General features: G+C 32.0%; 1 protein-coding gene across 2 annotated transcripts in view; it reads right to left on the bottom strand.

Annotated features, from left to right (window-relative positions):
• Positions 1-20104, bottom strand: part of MAP3K2 (mitogen-activated protein kinase kinase kinase 2) — a 94483-nt gene that overhangs the window by 15966 nt on the left and 58413 nt on the right. For both annotated transcript variants that reach the window (XM_074301724.1, XM_074301725.1), the window contains exons 3-9: positions 19198-19313; positions 18137-18177; positions 16074-16173; positions 8476-8589; positions 6598-6688; positions 3169-3299; positions 2522-2601 (exon numbers count right to left, since the gene is read on the bottom strand). In XM_074301724.1, coding sequence (XP_074157825.1) covers positions 2522-2601; positions 3169-3299; positions 6598-6688; positions 8476-8589; positions 16074-16173; positions 18137-18177; positions 19198-19313 — 673 coding nt within the window. The remainder of the gene's footprint in view (positions 1-2521; positions 2602-3168; positions 3300-6597; positions 6689-8475; positions 8590-16073; positions 16174-18136; positions 18178-19197; positions 19314-20104) is intronic.

Raw genomic sequence — 20104 nt, 5'->3', positions numbered from 1 at the left:
CATATGAGGCACTTTGCTTAGTTAGTGCCTGCATTACAAAAGGGGGGAAAAAAAAAAAAAGAATAAATAGTTCTTGTCCTCAAGATACTTGCTTAAAATTTTTTGGGAGGACTGATCATATCCACAATTAAGTACAGGAGAAGTAAAATTGAGGAGGAAGAGAATTGATTGGCGACACAGAGCCTTGAAGGAAGAAAAGAATTCAGAGAAGCAGATAAAGAGGAAGCACATATAGGGGAGGGGATGGCCTCTGTGAATGCATTAAGTTAAAAGATAGAATATCATCTCTGAGAAATGGCTAGTGGTTGAATTTAGCTGAAACATAAAATTTCTGTAGGGGAATAGAATAGAAATAAGGCTCCAAGTAGAAGTTAGAGCCAAATTCTGAAATGTTGTAAATACCTTGTGTCTTGGCATGATATTCCTAATCACTACATTGAATTTCTCAAATTCAATGATCATTTTGTAATTTGTTAAATAAAATGTCTATGTTCAGTGGTTAGCCTCTCATCTCTTTGCAATATCTGACACTCGTCACCCTATCTCTTCCTGGATAGCATCTCTCCCCTAGGTTTCCTAGATATACTATTCTGGCTGTACTCCAATTCTCTAACTTCTCCTCTATTATACTAAATGACTCCTCTTTTTCTACCTAACTCTCTAAAATGACTACTATTCAAGGGAAATGACAATTATTCAAGGTTCTGCCTCACCCTCTTTTCTCTCTGTGTATAATATAAACTATTTCATTCACTGCCCGTGCTTTAATATACTGAGGAGACAAGGATAAAAAAATAAATTTTATTACATTCTGCTAAGGTGATATAAACACATTCACAAACACATGAGTAAGTGATAAATACAATGTAACATGAGGGAAAAATCGATTATGAACAACTGTTGAAGTGAAGAAGGATTAAGATAGGATTAATGGAATAGGTAGTACTTGAGCTAAATTTTAAAAGAATGCAGAGATTCAGAAAGGGAGCAATGAAAAGGGAGTGCATCTCAAATAAATGGAATAGTTTCTGTGAATGTAGAAGTGAAAAATGGAATAATGAATTCTAGCATTATCTCATAGTAAATTTGGTTAGAAAGTGATGATGAGGCTTAGAGAAATACTATCAAAGTAAAACTGACATGACAGCAATATGATTAGATGATGAAGGTAAAGAAGGAAGAGTCTTGGATAACTTTTAGGCGGTGTCATTAAAATAAATTAAGGTTATATGGAAAGGAGAAGGTTTAGTTTTAGAAAATTTAGTTTGAAATTCCTAAGTGACATCTAAGTATAGATGTCTAGTAGGCAGCTGGTGTGGAACTGGAGTGTTGAAAAGGGATTAGAGTTGTATATAAAGGTTTATGAGTTATCTATCAAAGGATAACAACATCATCAAATTAATGTTTCCATTCTTTCTAATCTTTCACTGTTAAGTAATTTAAATTCATTTTCTTGAATTGATGCTTTTGCTTCCTCTTATCATTCTTATATTCATTCCTTAAAATCTAGCTTTTGCTCTCTGCTCTACTAAAACTAATCTGATTGCCTAATTACTAATCTAATGACCTATTTTCAGTCATCTCACCAAGAATGTCACTACCACTACTCCTTACTAGTAGATTCTTTCTTCCCTTTGCTTCAGATACATCACTGTAGTAGTTCTCTTTCTCTCTCTTCCCTTCTCCACTCCTTTGATATCCTCTTCCTGATAAGTTAATGTGGGTTTTTCCGAAGATTCTATCATTGGTCCTTAGAAATCTACCAATATAATATTATAATTCCCATCAGGTCATCAGGGCTTTATTCTCTCCTACCACCAATTCATCCTTCATACTCCTGTCAGAATAATCTTTCTTATGCTTGGTGTACCCTTTTATATCTAGTTCCTAAGGCCAGTTAGAACTTATGTTGGTATATGGCATGAAGTATTGATCTAAACAATTTCTAGCATACTAGAAGGTTTTGTTGACTAATGATTTCTTACTGGAACCTTTGGGTTTACTAAAAACTAGGTTAGGATTCATAAGTTTCTACATATTGTGTATTTCAACTCTTTTGTTGGTCAACCAGTACCAAACTGTTTTGATGATATGTAATGTAGTTAAAATTTGATATTGCTGGGCCTTTTTTATTCTTTTTACTCGAGTTGTTCTTGATCTTTTGTGCTTCTAAGTGAATTTTGTTATTAATTTTTTTAGCTCTATACAGTATTACTACTTTTTAGTTTTGTATGGAGATAAGAAAATAAATTTCTTGAATGAATTTGAAAGAATTTTTGGAAATAGGCAGAATAAAAATGTGATATTTTTTTAAAAGAGTATATAAAATTGGAAATGAAAAACAAATCTGCTTCAATTCGAAGTTTAAATTGTTTTAAGAATCTTATTTGATCAAATAAATTTTTTTTTAAAGATGAAGATCCAAAGAACATAAGTGACTTGCTAAAGTTTAGCTTAAGACTATAATATTCACTACCCCCATATTTTTCTGACTATCACAAATAAGCATTCAGGGCCTTACCCATCCAGAGGACTATCAAGTGATGGACAGCTTCCTGAGCCAGAATTTTCAGGACTGCTCAATGAAAGTGGATCCAACATCTAGAAATGGAATACCATGATAATGTTGAAGGAGAAGTTTCTGGAGCTTAAGTTTAAAATTAATTTCTCTAGGTAAATAGGTAACTACTTTAAGCTTCCATAAATAAAAGTATTCTACTCTAATATCTCAAAACTGTAATATTTTCAAAATATTAATACATTTTTAAAGCCCTCCAATTTCTATGTCACAGTTATAGTTATAAAAACTATAATCATTGTTAACTTTTCCCTTTTTCTCTTTGAAACATGTAAAATCACTAATAATCTTTGAATTAGTAGATAAAATTTGTTTCAAAATGAAAAACAATGATAAACTAAATTTTTACATAATGTGAGTAGAAATAAAACACTGTTCCCAACTTAGTGAACTGCAAGAGTTTTTCTGTATTTTTTGCTATTCAATTAGAAAAAAGTTATTACAGATTATGTCCTATAGGTGGGGGGGGGAAAAAAAAAAAAAAGACGACATATCAGATACCTGGCAAATCTTTGCTAACAAAGGCTAGGTGATCTCTGACAACTCCTGCTTTCCCTCTCACCTCCAAATCATACAATTAATTTACTTACTTGGTCCATGCTTTCTGGAATAAACTCTCCTTCACTATTGATACTAGTAAATGACCCATTTCTGGCAACCTGATGTAGCTCATCTGGAATATAACCAGGGGGAGGTGAACTTCTATCTCTTGTTGTAGGACCTTTAAATTTAAAAAAAAAAAAAAAAATCATTAAAATACTGAACATATAAATACCAGTAAATAAATTTATTTATATTCTGTTTTCTACCTGAAAAAAGATTTTTGAACCAGATTTTAATTAGCTTATAATACACAGATTCTTAAAATATTTTCACTTGTCAATGGCAAAATAGCAATTGACTCCAACACTTGGATTCCTATAGAGTAGGGTTTCTTAATTCAGGGGTCTGTGATCTTGTTTTTTAAAACAAAAAGTTTATAATTGCATTTCAATGATTGCTTTCTTTTGCAATCCTTTATATTCTGTTATACATTTAAAAACATTAGCCTGAGGACTCAATAAGCTTCACCAAACTGCCCCAGGGATCTATGACACACACACAAAAAGTTTAAGAAGTCCTAATTTAAAAGGTGGCAGGAGAATGGGGAACGCAAAGAGAAGGATAAGATTAGGAAATGTTGGTAGCATAAGAAACAAATGATATCAAAATATATTCAAAAAAAAGATATTCTTCAAGAACCATAGATCTTTTTGCTAAGATTATTTAGCAAAACAAAACAAAAACAAAAAACAACGCTCTTATCTATAATATGACTTCTTGAAACACCTAAGAAAAAGGATAGAAGACCAGAATCAGCCTTTATCTTAACATAGTTCACATTACAAATGAATAATACATTGGGGGTAAATAGATGGCACTATGGATAAAGCACTGGCCCTGGAGCCAGGAGGACCCAAGTTCAAATTTGACCTCAGAGACTTAATACTTCCTAGCTGTGTGACCCTGGGCAACAAGTTTATAAATCATTCTATTCTGAGTTTAGCTTTCTATGAATCAATTTACTAAATCCTTATCACATCTTTTCTTAATTTGCAAAGTTGAAATACACTGAACCTTAAAAGATACAATTACTTCTGGGGATTTTTCTGAAAAGTCAGGCTTACACAAATCGAACATGTAAAGCATTATTCAAGACACTGAGTACAGAAAGACAAAACTAAAACAATCCTTGAACTCAAGGAGATCTGAGAGAGAGGAGAGAGAGAGAGAGAGAGAGAGAGAGGAGAGGGGAGAGAGAAGGGAGAGAAAAGGGAGAGAGAGAGAGAGAGAGAGAGAGAGAGAGAGAGAGAGAGAGAGAGAGAGAGAGACTGACTCTGTGTGTGTGTGTGTGTGTGTGTGTGTAAAAAAAATTGAGATAGCAAAGAAAATTATTGACTTGGGATATCAGTAAAGATTGAATGAAAGAGATAACATGGGAAATTAACCTTGAAGACAGCCAAGAATTCTAAGCAGCAGCAAGAAAGCAGCAAGAAAGGCATTTCAGTACTGGGGAGTTACTTGTAAATGCACAGGACGTAAGGAAACAGAATATTAAGTGCTGGGAATGTGTGTTAAGTGTAGTTTGCCTGAAACAGTTTGTAAAAGGGAACAGTAGAAAATCAGGCTAGAAAGGCCTCATTTCCAAAATAAATAGAGAATTGACTAATTTATCAGAAATCAAGCCATCCTCCAATTGACAAATGGTCAAAGGATATGAACAGATAATTCTCAGATGAAGAAATTTAAACTATTTCTAGCCATATGAAAAGATGCTCCAATTCATTATTAATCAGAAAAATGCAAATTAAGACAACTCTGAGATACCACTACACACCTGTCAGATTGGCTAGAATGACAGGGAAAGATAATGTGGAATGTTGGAGGGGATGTGGGAAAACTGGGACACTGATACATTGTTGGTGGAATTGTGAATACATCCAGCTATTCTGGAGAGCAATTTGAACTATGCTCAAAAAGTTATCAAACTGTGCATATCCTTTGATCCAGCAGTGTTACTACTGAGCTTATATCCCAAGGAGATCTAAAGAAGAGAAAGGCTCCTGCATGTGCAAGAATGTTGGTGGCAGCCCTCTTTGTAATGGCCAGAAACCAGAAACAGAGTGGATGCCCATCAATTGTAGAATGGCTGAATAAATTGTGGTATATGAATGTTATGGAATATTATTGTTCTGTAAGAAATGACCAGGATGAATTCAGAAAGGCCTGGAGAGACTTACATGAACTTATGCTGAGTGAAATGAACAAGACCAGGAGATCATTATATACTTCAACAACAATACTATATGATGATCAATTCTTTTTTTTTTCTGTAATTTTTTTTTTATTATAGCTTTTTATTTACAAGATATATGCATAGGTAATTTTTTGGCATTGACAATTGCAAAACCTTTTGTTCCAACTTTTCTCCTCCTTACCCCCACCCCTTCCCCCAGGTTGACCAATACATGTTAAATATGTTAAAGTATAAGTTAAATACAATATATGTATACATGTCCAAACAGTTATTTTGCTGTACAAAAAGAATCAGACTTTGAAATAATGTACAATTGCCTGTGAAGAAAATCAAAAATGCAGATGGACAAAAATAAAGGGATTGGGAATTCTATGTAGTGGAACAGTCATCTCCCAGAGTTCTTTCCCTGGGTGTAGCTGATTCAGTTCATTACTGCTCTATTGGAACTGTTTTGGTTCATCTCATTGTTGAAGAGGGCCACGATCATTAGAATTGATCATCATATAGTATTGTTGTTGAAGTATATAATGATTTTCTGGTCCTGCTCATTTCACTCAGAATCAGTTCATGTAAGTCTCTCCAGACCTTATGATGATCAATTCTAATGGTGGTGGCCCTCTTCAACAATGAGATGAATCAGTAACATTTTAATCCTATTTTCCTCAGTTCCTCACGTCTGTAAAAATGATTTGTAGAAGAAAATGGCACACCACTCCAGAAACTTTGCCAAGACGACTCCAAATGGAATCATGAAGGGTTGGACACGACTGAACAACCACCACAAAAACTATACCTACATTTTTTTTGTACATATCACATCCCTTCTTCAACCCTTCTTCTGGAGATTAAGCCTTTTAACAAAAAATAAAAAAGGAAGGGGAAAAAAAGGCATTGCAAAACACTAACCAATATGTCAACAGAGTCTGATAATTTATGCAACATCCCACACTTACAGTTACAAAGAAGGGAAGGAGATGCATTTTCTTAAGTTTTCTTTAACTTGGTTATTTAAATTACAAAGGATTCAGGTTTTTTGTTACTATTAATGTGAAATATATTCCTGAAGAACACACAGGAAAAGGATGACTAAGAAAGGTCATAGAAACAATAAGCAGATTCCTATTTAGCAAAAATGGTTTTAGATGATAACTATCTGAAAAAGCCTAGAAAAAGTCCCCAGAAATTCTATCTATTTCTGTATTCAGTAAATGGAAGTTCTTACCTATCACAGGAAGCCGTTTTTTAATCTCTGTTACTCTAAATACTGTGTTATCCAAATCTTCCAGAGATGGTAAAGGCTCCAAGTTGGCAGCCTAATAATTAAAAAAAGAAAAATAAATGAAAATTTCCCATATTATTCCTTCAATGAGATTTTTTTTCCTCTTTGAAATTTATTTCCCTCCAAGTATAACACATTTTTTGTTTTATTTTTGCTTTTGGCTCTAATAATGGCAATCATTCATGGTAAATTACTTGCTTTCTGGTCAATGTACACTCTTTTCTTGTGTACAGAATACACAATAGCTTTATTCCATATGCTGTATGCTGTCACTGAAATTACACAATAAAATAGCATACATGACTATTATATTAATCTTGTGAAAATAAGCTATATGACAGCTGTCTTTTGAGGATCACAAAAAAGGGTTTTTTTTTTTTAGTTTGTTTTTTTTTTTTTTTTTTTTTTAGCATCAACTCTGTTAATAGAAATTCTATATGAAATCTTTCTGTTTTTCTTCTATCTAACCCCATCACCTCTAGAATCATATATAAAAACCTTGTTTGGCTCTTAAAGCCCTTTATATTTCCTCTCCCAGTCTTCATACACTTTATAGAACCTCATGTACTCTGTAATCTAATGACAGTGGTCACCTTGCAGTTTCTTTGCATAAGAAACTCCATTTCTCTACTCTAGGCATTTTCACTGGTTGTCTCCAATGCCTGAAATGCTCTCTCTATGTATCTCTGCTTCCTGGCTTCCCTCAAACTCCACTTAAATCTCACGTGGAGGTGCTGTCACTCACCTAAGAAATTTTTATGTGATCCAGGTATATAGGTATATAAAATAGGTATGCAAATCAAACATTTACTGAAAATAAATCATAATTTCATGATTGCCCCACATTCAGTTATGCAACACCATACAGGGATTTAAGAAATTTTCTTTTATAGGAAGCCTTTCCAGATCCCCTTTAATTTTAGTGTCTTCCCTCTTTTGATTATTTCTGATTTGCCCGGTCAATAACTGGTTTGTACACAATTGCTTGCTTAATGTCTCCCTTATGAGACTGGGAGGCTCCTCTAATAGAGATTATTTTTTGATTTTGTATCTAATTGGCATAGTGCCTGATACATAGTAGGCACTTGCAAATATTTGCTGACTAAAGCAGATTTTCCATTTACTACTAGATAATGGTCTGGTCTCCCTCCAGTTAACAGGAGAATAATCATTACCAGGTAATGAAATTTCTGATCACAGAAATCCATGACGACTATAAATATAAAGAGTAGATATTGAAGTACTACTGATTGATTCTTCAATTATTTAAGAAAAATTTTACCATTTATATAACTTATATTAATATAGCATTTTAAAATTTACAAAGTAATTTATATACCTTATCTCATTTCACTGACACAATAAACCAGTGAAGTTCACTAGTATTGGTTCAAGTAGTATTAGTCCCATTTCACAGGTAGGAATTGGGTCTCAGAGAAGTTATTTGTATAAGTTTACAGAGGTAGCAAAATAGCAGATAGGAACTTAACTCTGATATTCTGAATCCAAATTCATAAATCTTTCTACCTGTCATTCATATTCTTCAATGTACTCATACATCCTTCAGCCTCTACACATGCCTCATCAGATCTTTTAAATCTTATTTCATTAAATGTCATTAAAAAAAAGACCCATACCTAAAATATATTATTCTTATATATTTAATTTCTGTCATATTCTTTAAGAATATATAACCATAAAAGTTCCATTTACAACAAATTTACATTCAATTATATTACAGATATGACCACTAATTGTTTACTACTTTTCTTAATTATATGGCATGGCTAAAACTATTGAAACAAGGATACAAATACATACCTGTACATGACCATGTTTTACAAGTAATATCTTGAGACTTTTCATGTGAATGCTGCGATCTAATAGTTCTACAGCTTTGTCCAAATCGTCCTGTGTAGTTAATGGAATCATCAGCTAGACAAGTTTAAATAGAAGATGTTTCAATTAATAAAATGTTTCTGGCATCATGGAGAACCTGCATCACTGGCAGGTTAATCATCTGATAGTTACAGTGACATACTTATCACAGCTCAAATTCCCTTATGTCTTCAATCAACAAGAAATTTATCAAGTTTAAGTGCTAGGCACTAGGAGTACAAACACAAAAGTGAAAAAATCCTATTAAAATGAATTTTGCCAATACAGTATAGATATTTAGGAAAATTTTTAAAAGTGAAAAATCCAGATATTTCTTATATATCTACACAACTGCCTAAAATTAATCATTTAGATTTGGTAAAACAGCTACCATCATAATCTTGCTTACTTCCAATTATGGCAGAACACGATTAAAAACAACTTATCTGGGAATATTTCTTTATACGATCATATTATATTTTTATAACTATTTTTACAATTTTTCTCTAAGAAAGACCTACTATAACTGTTTAGTTATAAACCGAATAAATATGACCCTTATAAATGGAATATTTTCATGATTTTCCTTCCAAATTGGAGTAATATTTTATGCTGGCATCAGTTGTTGTTTCTTCTAGTTGTCAATACTAATGGTCTGATGAAACATAGAAAAAATAATCCAAAGAAATGATAAATATTTTGAGCAGTTTTTTTTAAAGAAGTGCCCCCCCCCAAAGAATCATAGAACAATAGATTTAGAGCTGAAAGGGATATTAGAGGCCATCTAGTCTACTCCTTTTTTTTTTTTTTTTTTTTTTTACTAATGAATAAACTGAGGACCAAGGAGTTAAATGACTTTATTTAAAGTTGCACAGGTGGTAAGCTGGGTCAGATTTGAAAATAGGTCTTTTGATTCAAAGTTAATTCTCCATTATATCATGTAGCCTGGTAGAAATATGAATTATCGTCTTTTTCCAAAAAAATTTACAAAGGTTTATTTACTTCTCTAAGACACTCTTGATCTTAGGAGGAAAAAAGAAATCACCACCAAACAAAACTAACTTATAGTAATGAACTACCAATCGACTCTAGTTTGCTGCTAACTTGAATACCTGACACCTCTGGAAGAGGTTCCTAGAATAGTGGTTTGGATAAATGCTCATACTTCTGATGTGATATGGTTTTTTTGTTTTTGTTTTGTTTAAATACCTCCTGTTTCTAAGTTCTCCTAAAATTTAGACTGAGAATAGAGAACAATCTCCAGCTTGTTGAAATTATTTTAAATAAATCACAGGATATTTTTCTTTCCTGTTTGTTGAGAACATTTCAATCTCATTTATGAAAACAGATTCTGTTATATTAATATAGAAGTGACTAATCAAAAACACAAACTTTTTTTTGGAAAGGAAGCGAAGTATGGAATCCAGTCTTAAAGGGCAGAAACTTTTCCTGTCTTTACACATTAAAAATGAGAACAGTCCACAAAAAATGTTTTGTTTTATTGTCCATGAAAAAGTTTCAATAAAGCTGTCTACTAAAAAGAATTAAAATTTTTAAAATGCTGATATTTTCCCAATATATTTGCATGAATTTATAATTTTAAAATAATGTAAAAATACATTTAATTGTAAAACTAATGAATTTGATTCACACTTCAGTGATTGAAAATTTATCAGTTCAGAAGACATTTCTCAATGTTGCTGTGCTTTGTGATTGTCATTATGAACATCTATTAGTCTATACCATTTCAAAATAATGTTGAGTGACAACATGAGATTATTGGTTGTCTCAATTCAAGAGTTTTAAAGTTTATTTTAAAGTCAATTATTTAAGGTTTACTTAATTTTAAATAAAGTAGCCAGCTTCAAATAGAGTAATTAGGTTTTATTAACAAAAGAATCACATCCACAAAAATTCAGTCTTTCAAACATGAGAATTCAATTAATCCAAGACTTGAGGGCATGTGATTAAAATACTTTTCTAATATGGATGATGATTTTTCAAGAATTATACATACTCTTACCCAACTTGCCTCCTGATTAATGATCTGTTTTTGTGACAATCATTAAATGAACACATAAGTGACTACTACGGCCAAGCATACAAAGAAACAGTGAAGACACAAAAAACAATGGATCAATACTCTTAAAGAGTTTATAATCTATTATGAGAAACATATGTGTGTGTATATTAAACACATGCTGAGTAAATAAAAAAAAAAATAATAAGGTTAAATACAAGGTATTGGGGCAGTTATGTGACGCAGTGGATTAGAGCATCAGCCTTGAAGTCAGGAGGACCTGAGTCCAAATCTGGCCTCAGACACAACACTCTTAGCTGTGTGACCCTGGGCAAATCACTTAATCCCAATTGCCTCAGCAAAACAACAACAACAACAAAAAACCAAAGTATTTATTGAGGAAAACACTTGTGGCTGGGAGAAATCAGGCATAGGCATTAGGTAGTCCAGGTTCACTGGATTTAATCAGAGGATCTTGATTTGAATTGTAGCTTTGCCACTACCTACTTTTGTGATTCTGGGCAAATCACTTAGCTGCTTAAGACCTTAGATTACTCAACTGTAAACTGAAAGGTGGGGCTGGATCAGATAAAGTCTAAAGATTCTTACAGCTCTGGTCCTATGAAACTAAAAATGGAACAAATATGTGACCTTAGCTTGCTTACTTTTTTATCAGAGCAATGTGATACTAACAAACAACTACTGGAACTAAATTACTTGCCAGCCTCTGTATGTATACTGTTTCAATCTATTTTATAGAAGAACTCTGAAAGAATAGTATCAGGAGAGCTAAAGCGCAGAAAAAAATCAAAGACTTATGAAAAATGACTAGAAAATAATAGGTTATCATTTCTCAAACATATAGAGAATAGATTCAAAATTTATAAATTAAGAGTCATTTCCCAATTGACAAATGATCAAAAAATATGAAGTGATCAAAGCCATCTATAGTCACATGAAAAAATGCTTTAGCTCACTACTGATTGGAAAAATGTAAATGAGCAATTCTGTAATACTATCTCATATTTATTAAATTGTCCTATTAAATTAGGACAGAAAAGGAAAATGACAAACTGTGGAGGGAATGTAGGAACAATGAAACATAAACACATTATTGGTAGAGTGATGAACTGATTCAACTGTTCTATAGAGCAATTTGGAACTATGCCCAAAGGGTTATAAAACCATTCATAACTTTTGACCTAGCAATGCCACTATTAGGCTTGTATCCCAAAAGAGATAAAAGAAAAAAAAAAGAAAATGGACCTATATGTACAAAAGTTTATGGCAGTTCTTTTCTGGGAGCAAAGAATTGGAAATTGAAGAGATGTCCAACTAGGGAACAGTTTAATTAATTGTGGTATATAATTATCATGGAATACTATTGTGTTGAAAGAAATGATGTGCTATAAAAATGATGAGCTCTCAGAAAGACATGAGCTGAGGCAAAATACAAAGTAACAGGAATATTGGAAGATGATCAGTTATGAATGACTTAGTTATTCTTAGCAATACAATGATCTAAGACAACTCTGAAAGAATTGTGATGAAAAATGCTATCAATCCCCAAAGAAAATAAAAGGCTAGGCTAGAGGCAAGAATAAAAAAAGAACAGGCCTTTAGTTTGGAAAAAACACATGATAAAAAATAATGGAAAAAGGCAAAGCCAATCAATTATACAATTATTACTTTTATTTTTTTTCATCAAGGAGAAACTGGAAAAGTTGGAACAAAAAAGATATTAAGAAAGCACTTGCCACTTTAAATGAATCTGTGTATTGAGATCCAAGTAAGTTAAATCCCAATGTACTAAAAGGATTTTCCAATATATTTTCAAAATCACAGACAATAGGCAGAAAATGTCTGATTTTTATGGGGATGGGAGAGTCTTGAGGTAGACTCTAAAAACCAGATTGGTGAACTTGATATCAATCTCTAATAAGAACATAAGGGATTATTAAATGGATAGACTGTAAGCATTTACAAATAAAAGGAAGAAATTATAATTCATCCAAATCTCATTTCCTTCCATAATGGAATTATTACACTGCCAGGTAATACCAACGATTCAAAAAGAAACATTTAAAAGTTTTTGCTCAAATTTATTCAAAACATGAATTTTAAGTGATATAAATGTGAGTTCTATAAGAGGTATTGTTATGGGCCAGAACTTGAAACAAGATGCTAACACACCTTTAAAGGAGTTCACACTTTTAGCAAGCATATACAAGGAGATACACAAGTTGGGAAGAAATAAAAGCAAGAAGCTCTCAAGTACAAGCCCCACTCTTAGACTTCCGGGAGATTCCCAAGTCAGAAACCCACAAGCCCACTCTCTGGGAGGAGTCGTCAAGATTCATTCCAATTTCCACCTTTTGTGCTGGATGGAGACATTCGGAGAGAACTCTTGGAACCAAAGAGAAAGATAGGCCTCTAAGAAAGCTAACCAGGCCCCAGGAAAAGATTCAAGACTTTGAAGGAGAAAATAAAGGATTTGGACTTTAATCCCTGGCTAAATTTGGAATGATTATTCTGAACTGAAACCAAGACTGCCTCCAGAAGCTCCCCAAGAAACCTACTCACAGAGAACAATACATTTTAGAGAAGAAAACATCACAAGGTATCATGGTATAGTAAAAATAAGTGCTGAAGTTGAAATCAGAGGAGGCCTGGGTTTGAATCCTGGTCTCAGGTACTTCTAAGGCTACCTTACTTCTCAGTCTTAGTTTATTATTTATAAAATGGTTGTGATAATATTTGTACTTTCCATAGCTGGTGTAAGAAAAGTAATTCATAAGCTTTAAAATGTCATACCAATAAGGATGTTATGTTGTAGGAAATTTGTCACCTAATTATCCATTTATCCTACAAGAATAAGATTTAGCTTAATGTGATGGAAATCTTGACTCATATTTTTTACATCAGATATATATATATATATATATATAAAAGTTTATATTATTTTTAATACTTAAGATAGACTCTGTGTATAGATCACATAAGTATATCATAATATTTCTGGCTAACAACATTTTCAGTATTATTGCTTTCTGCTACATATAGCTTAATATAGAAAGAAATGTTTCCTAGGTGGTTTTATTTATGGTAAAATATAAAACTTTTAGATTCTTAGGTCATGTTTGAATATATATTTACAGTAGCTAAATCTAATTAAATACATAGAGGAAATCAATGCTAAAGGCAATAATTTAAAGATTAATTTTAAATGTATCTCAAAGGGATATATTCTCATAGAATGGAAAAAAAATCACAGATATTACATCAAGTGAGGCAGGTAAGACAACATTAACAACTAGCAGTTCATATGTCTACTTTCTTATATTTATAAAATCTTTGATATTGGCCTATACAAGTAATCAAGTATATCCTTAATTAAAATATGAAAAGAGAACAAGTTTATTTCAGAAGAAGGTCTTCTACAACACATCTTGACAGTCATATAAGTGATTTGAGAACTATAAAGAATACAAAATCCCAGAATATTTATTGACAAAAATGCACTTGAGTTACAGGGAAAGAGAGAGATGGAGAGATAGAGACAGACAGAAAAAGAGAAACAGAGAAAGAGAGTGGAGGGGTGGATGAGAGAGAGAAAAATCTACAAATAGATATCTATCCTGATCTTGGACATTGGGAAGATGCAGAGCTATTTCAAGGATCCCTGATTATTTCTTAATACAAAAGGCCATCTTTTAGAACAATATCATTCCAATAATAGTATATGACTGATAAACATGAAAATGTCAATTTCAGAAGAATTAGACCAATGAAGACAACATACTAAAAGATACATGGTTTGATGTAAAATATATTGCCAAAGGTGACTTATGTAACCAGAAGTGGTGCAAAGATATCAAAGATATGTAACCCTGGACGAAGAGCTTGTCTGGTCCAGTAACAAGAGTGAGAGACATCAGGCATACATACTTCATACAGTACTAGTAGCCATGAAATAGTAAAAGAATGAGAGCAATATTATAGTACTAAGAAAAAAAATCCCCTATAGAAAATTTGGAGAAAGACAATGAAAAGAATCATATGGGGAAAGAAGAAATCAGTTGTTAAGTGTCCATGTTCTAGGACTTCCTACTGACCAATGGACATCTTGAATGGGATGACACCTGAAACTCAACATGTCCAAAACAACTCATTATTGCACTTCCTTCACTAAACTCTTTCCTCTTCCCAACTTTTCTATTACTGTTCTACTATTAATAATTACTGTCTATTACTATTACATCCTCATAATGTAGGTGTGATTCTCAACTCTTTACTCTTATTCCCTATATCTAATCTGCTGTTAAGTCTAGTGGATTTTTACCTTAGTAATATCTTGCATTTTACTGCTACCACCTTCATTACCTCATGCCTGGACTAATAAAATAACCTGATGGTTGATCTTCCTGCCACAAATCTCAAATCACTCCTAAGTATAGGTCAGACTATATCATTCCCTTGCTTAAAAAAATCCAGGGACAATTGATAACTTTCAAGACAAAACATAATTTTTTTTTAAATTTGGCATTCTAAATCCTTTATAATCTATCCCACTTTACTTTTTATCTTTCTAGGCCCCCATGTACTCTGCAGTCCAACGACATTAGTTTCCTTGCTGCTCTTTGCACAAGCAACTCCATTTTCCTACTCACCTTCCTCATCTGTTTCTTGGCTTCCTTTAAGTCTCAATCAAAATCCTATTTAAAATCCTCAAATCTTCTATAGGAAATCTTGTATAATGCCTTTTAATTCTGATGTCTTCCCTCTATTGATCATTTCCTACTTATTCTGTAAATATCTTGTTCACACAAAGTTGTTTGAGTGTTTTCTCCACTTTTTGACTGGGAGCTCCCCGAGAACAGACTGTCCCTTGACTTCCACACAATGCCTGCCAAATACTAGGTACTTAAAAATGTTTATTGACTGACTTACTCTTCTGATTATCTTTAGCCCAAATTAAGAAACTGGACGTAACCAAATAACATCTTGACCAATACTAAGAATAGGATCTGAAAATTTCAGTTGTGAGATATAGAGACAGATCTATATCTATATAATATATCTATATATCTATCTAATAAATTCCACTGTCTAAGAAGTATATTATTATTATTGAAGCTGAGCTTCACATGGAAAGGTTGGAGATATGTGACAGGAAAAAAAGGAAAATTTTCTAATAAATATATGAAATTCATTTTCTTCCTGTAAGGTTTATTATTACATAATTTTTACTGCAGGCTTTGTCAGTCTTTCCAGAAATCAGAAACATATAAAAAAAAAAAAAACACTAAAATATAAGTAGAGAAAATGTACAAAATTTAATTTTGTTCACTTATTCCTCTAGCATACAATACATTCTTTGAATACTGAGAAGCAAAACAGCCCTGCCTGAAACACTCTCATCCAAATTAAGAGAGTATAAAAGCATTCAATTATTTATTCAACATTTATTAAATGCCTAACATGTATATTAAATATTGAAAATACAAGTTCTTTATTTTACCTCATTATTGGTATAATGTAGATCCATAGACTGTCCAAAAGCAATTTTGGCTTTAGAACTCAGCTCTTCTAATCTAAGTGGTCTGGGAAATTGAAGAATTCTGTAAAGATACAAAATGATAAGATTTTACAAGACCAATATCTAGAAATCTACTTTCCAATAGTAGTTTTAAAGGAGAGCAAGTGTTGCACAGAGCTACCCTTGAAATTAGGAAGATCTTTTTTTTTTTTTTTTTTTTGCTGAGGCATTTGGGGTTAAGTGACCTGCCAGGGACACATAGTTAGAAAGTGTTAAGTATCTCAGACCACATTTGAACTCAGGTCCTTCTGACTTCTGGGCTGGTGCTCTATGAAATTAGGAAGATCTGAGTCTTTTGTCTCTGATACATCTTAGCTGTGTGGATTTGTGGCCACAGGATTTTTAGTGCTCCAGGTAACTTAGGCTAAATTGTGTTTGAATTATCCATTGATATAAACCAATGGAGGCTGTTTTCATACTAGGGATTTATAAACTCCTATGAAATTATAGGTATCTCCTACCCTACACACAAAATGACTAAAAAGATCTAAAATTCAGAGAATCTATAAGCAAACAATCAACTGACTAACACAAATTGTTAGTTCAAATTAGATGTAATTTACCTACATTTTCTTAAAATATTTTTCTTGTCTTGTGGGCATACAAATTGATAGGTGGGCATTAAAATAATGTAAAAACAAATAACTATTGAAATATAATGACAGAATTTTAAACTGAGCAGAAGTAATGGTGATTTTCAGCAAAAATTTTTATGCATACAAAAAATGCAGTTCAAGTCAATTTTAAAATTTCCTTAAAAAAAAAAAAAAAAAAAAAAAAAAAAAGGCTCCAGAATGTGTCAATTGTTAGTTCCCAAAAAATAAACAAACAAACAAATAAATCAATCAACTGGCCTGAACTAACATATTTTTCACTATCTCTTGAATTATTTAACATATGAAATACATTTGAATGATAAATTCTAGATCAGCATTTTACATATCTGTTTTAGAAAATTAACACATATTTCTTACTTTAATCAGCAAAGAGAGTAATAAAACTGATTTCCTTCTCAATTTCAAAATACTATCTAATATCCTATTAATGTTGAAATCTTCCTTACCTTTGAAATGTCAGATTTGTTTATGACCCAAAGAAAAATATTAGTAAAAGTTATTTGCTTTCTTTTCTTTAAAAAACAAAATAACTAAGTTTCACATACATTGTTTTAATAATTCACTTTAAAGAACCTTGAGGACCAAAGAGATTTTGAGAATTTAGTTCTGATCTAATGGAAAGCAATTCTCAGTTAATAAGCTGTTTGGATGTGCACTTGTTAATACCTATTTAGTAATTAACTATTTCAAGTAATGAATGATTAATAGTCTTCAAATACAATTCTGGAAAGGCCCATATAAAGATAAGATACTAAGTGTTTTTTATTTTTATTTTTAGAACAGAAGAGGAATTAAACAAGCAAAATATAATTGTTTTTTTTTTTTTTTTTTTGGGAGGCTGGGGTTAAGTGACTTGCCCAGGGTCACACAGCTAGAAAATGTTAAGGTCTATGAGACCAAATTTGAACTCGGGTCCTCTTGAATTCAGGGCTGGTACTCTATTCACTGCGCCACCTAGCTGCCCCAAAATATAATTGTTTTAAAGCTGTCTACCTAAAATTTTTTGACTGTTTCAAAATAGAAATAATGTATTAAATCAAATTAGAGATAAATTAATAAATGAACATTTTGTCTTTTGCAGCTTACATTTCAAAAGATCGGGTTTTGAATACCTATTCTACCCTTTATTATAAGTTATTAAAGAATATTACATTTTTAGCTTTATGCCATGAGGCTACATCAAAATCTCAATTCTATACCACTCCAGTATCATTGCTAAGAAAACCCAAAGAATCAGACATATTTGATAACAAACTATGCAATACCTACAAAAAAATTAATAGCTTTCAATGGTGTACCTAAAAGATGTGTTTAAATTAATAAACAAGAAAAAACCCATTAAAATGGTTTATCTTTTTTCTACTTTACCTTTTTTCACCCCGATGCTCAAATTTGACTCGAACATCATTCTATAATGAAAAGACAAATCATACACATAAATGAAAACCATTAAAAGACAAATAGAAATCAGCTCTGACTTCTGATTAGAATTATAATTTTTCCTTAAAGATGAATATCTATAAAATAATCCATTATTAATTTAAAATATTTTATATTATCTTCTTTCTTTTTGTATTAGATACCATACAATTAAATCACTTACATTTTTAAGGCATAAATTTCCAGAAATAAGTTAGCGGAAGCAAAATAATTCCTTATTTAAATGATTCAAAAATTAATTATTAAAAAATACTGCCCTGAGAGAACATTTTGGTTTAATAAAAATTTAATATTAAATGAAACTCAAGATATTAAATTAAAAACAGAGCATCAATTTTCTACACTGCTTTCTGTACAAATAAGTATCATGAGAAAAATTCCTAAACATTTTCAACAGACAAATTTTGATTTAAATCAGTGGATACTTGAATCTAATTTAAGTGGACTAGAATTAAACATTTGGACATTATTATCTATATGTATGTGTATCTTCTTTAAAACTACTGAAAAGACTAGGTGTGGTGATAAAGACCTGGAATTCCTGATTGAAAGCTTAGGATATTGTACTGTTTGAGTTTAGGGGTTCTGAGGCAGTAGGGCTAATAGCTGATCATGTATGTATCTGTGTTCAAGTCTGGTATCATGGCCACCACGCTGAAGAAGGAGAGGCAAACCAGCCCAGGTCAGAAAAACAGAGCAAGTTAAAACTTTGTTGCTGATTAATACTTGTATCAGGCCTGTGAGTGGTTGCTATACATTAAAATTGGGCAAGAGAAAAGATCTGATCTCCAAAGAACAAACAAAATAAAACCCAAAACTAAATACACTAAAACAATAAACAAAATGCCCCCCTTTCTTCCCTCAAAACTCCAAAATAATCAAAACAAAAAAACCAAAAAATTAATTTTACAATTTAAATTTTACATTAAATCAAATTAGCAATTTAAAAAGCAATCTTATTTGTTTTATAATATGAAGAAAACAAATACCTGTTTTTTGGGTGATGAAGATTTTGGTTTTCTGGTTTCCTGTAGGGATAATGGTCGACTAGCCTTATGAAGGACAGCCAGATCTTGCATTATTGAATTCAAGGCTTGCTGATCATCTGTTTTTAAAAATATCACATACAGAAAATATCATTTCAACAAAAATTTAGATTAAAAAATGAAATAAAGATTAAAAACACACAATTTTAATGAATGGGCTGTTAATGAATTATGGCCTAATGCCCAATAAAATCACAATTATTTAATAACAAACTCAAAATATAATCACACAAGTTTTGCAATAAGTATCATCCTTGGGGTTCAAGCATGAAACTATTTTTATAGATAATTTAAAAAAATAAAACTGAAATGTAGCAATGAAGAGTTTAATTTCAAAAGAGACATGTAATGAAGTCAATAAAGTAGCACTGTAAAGGTTTAAGTGCACAATCAACAAGCATTTAATTAAATGCCTATTATGTGTCACATACTGCTTTAGTTTCTATTAAAAAGAGATATTTATCATACATAGAAATTCATGAGCTAGTGTTATGCCATAGTTCTCTTTTATTGTCCTGACTCAGTTTCCCTAATTATCCTGATCCAGTCCTGACTTAGTTTCTCTAATTGTTTTGCTTCAGTTTATAATTGCCTGCTCAATCCTGCAAAACTACCTGTCCCTTTTTATCAGAATATTTGATAAGGATAAAAGATCTTAGGTTTTAGAATATCAGAATGCCTCTTCCCATTTCCGGGGTTCTTCCCCCTATCATGTCATCACCCTCTCTGGTGGCTGTCAGAGTCCCTCTCCTACTCTCAGCACCCTGACTCCGCCCTTGCCTCAGTCTACCCCCTGAGTCAGAGCCATGTGTATATAGATCATTGAGAACTCACATTATTTGCTGGATTT

This window comes from Sminthopsis crassicaudata, chromosome 3 (genome assembly GCF_048593235.1).
Source record: "Sminthopsis crassicaudata isolate SCR6 chromosome 3, ASM4859323v1, whole genome shotgun sequence".
Taxonomy (NCBI): Eukaryota; Metazoa; Chordata; class Mammalia; order Dasyuromorphia; family Dasyuridae; genus Sminthopsis; species Sminthopsis crassicaudata.
The sequence above is the reverse complement of the archived record's forward strand: the minus strand, read 5'-3'. Positions and strand labels throughout refer to the sequence as shown.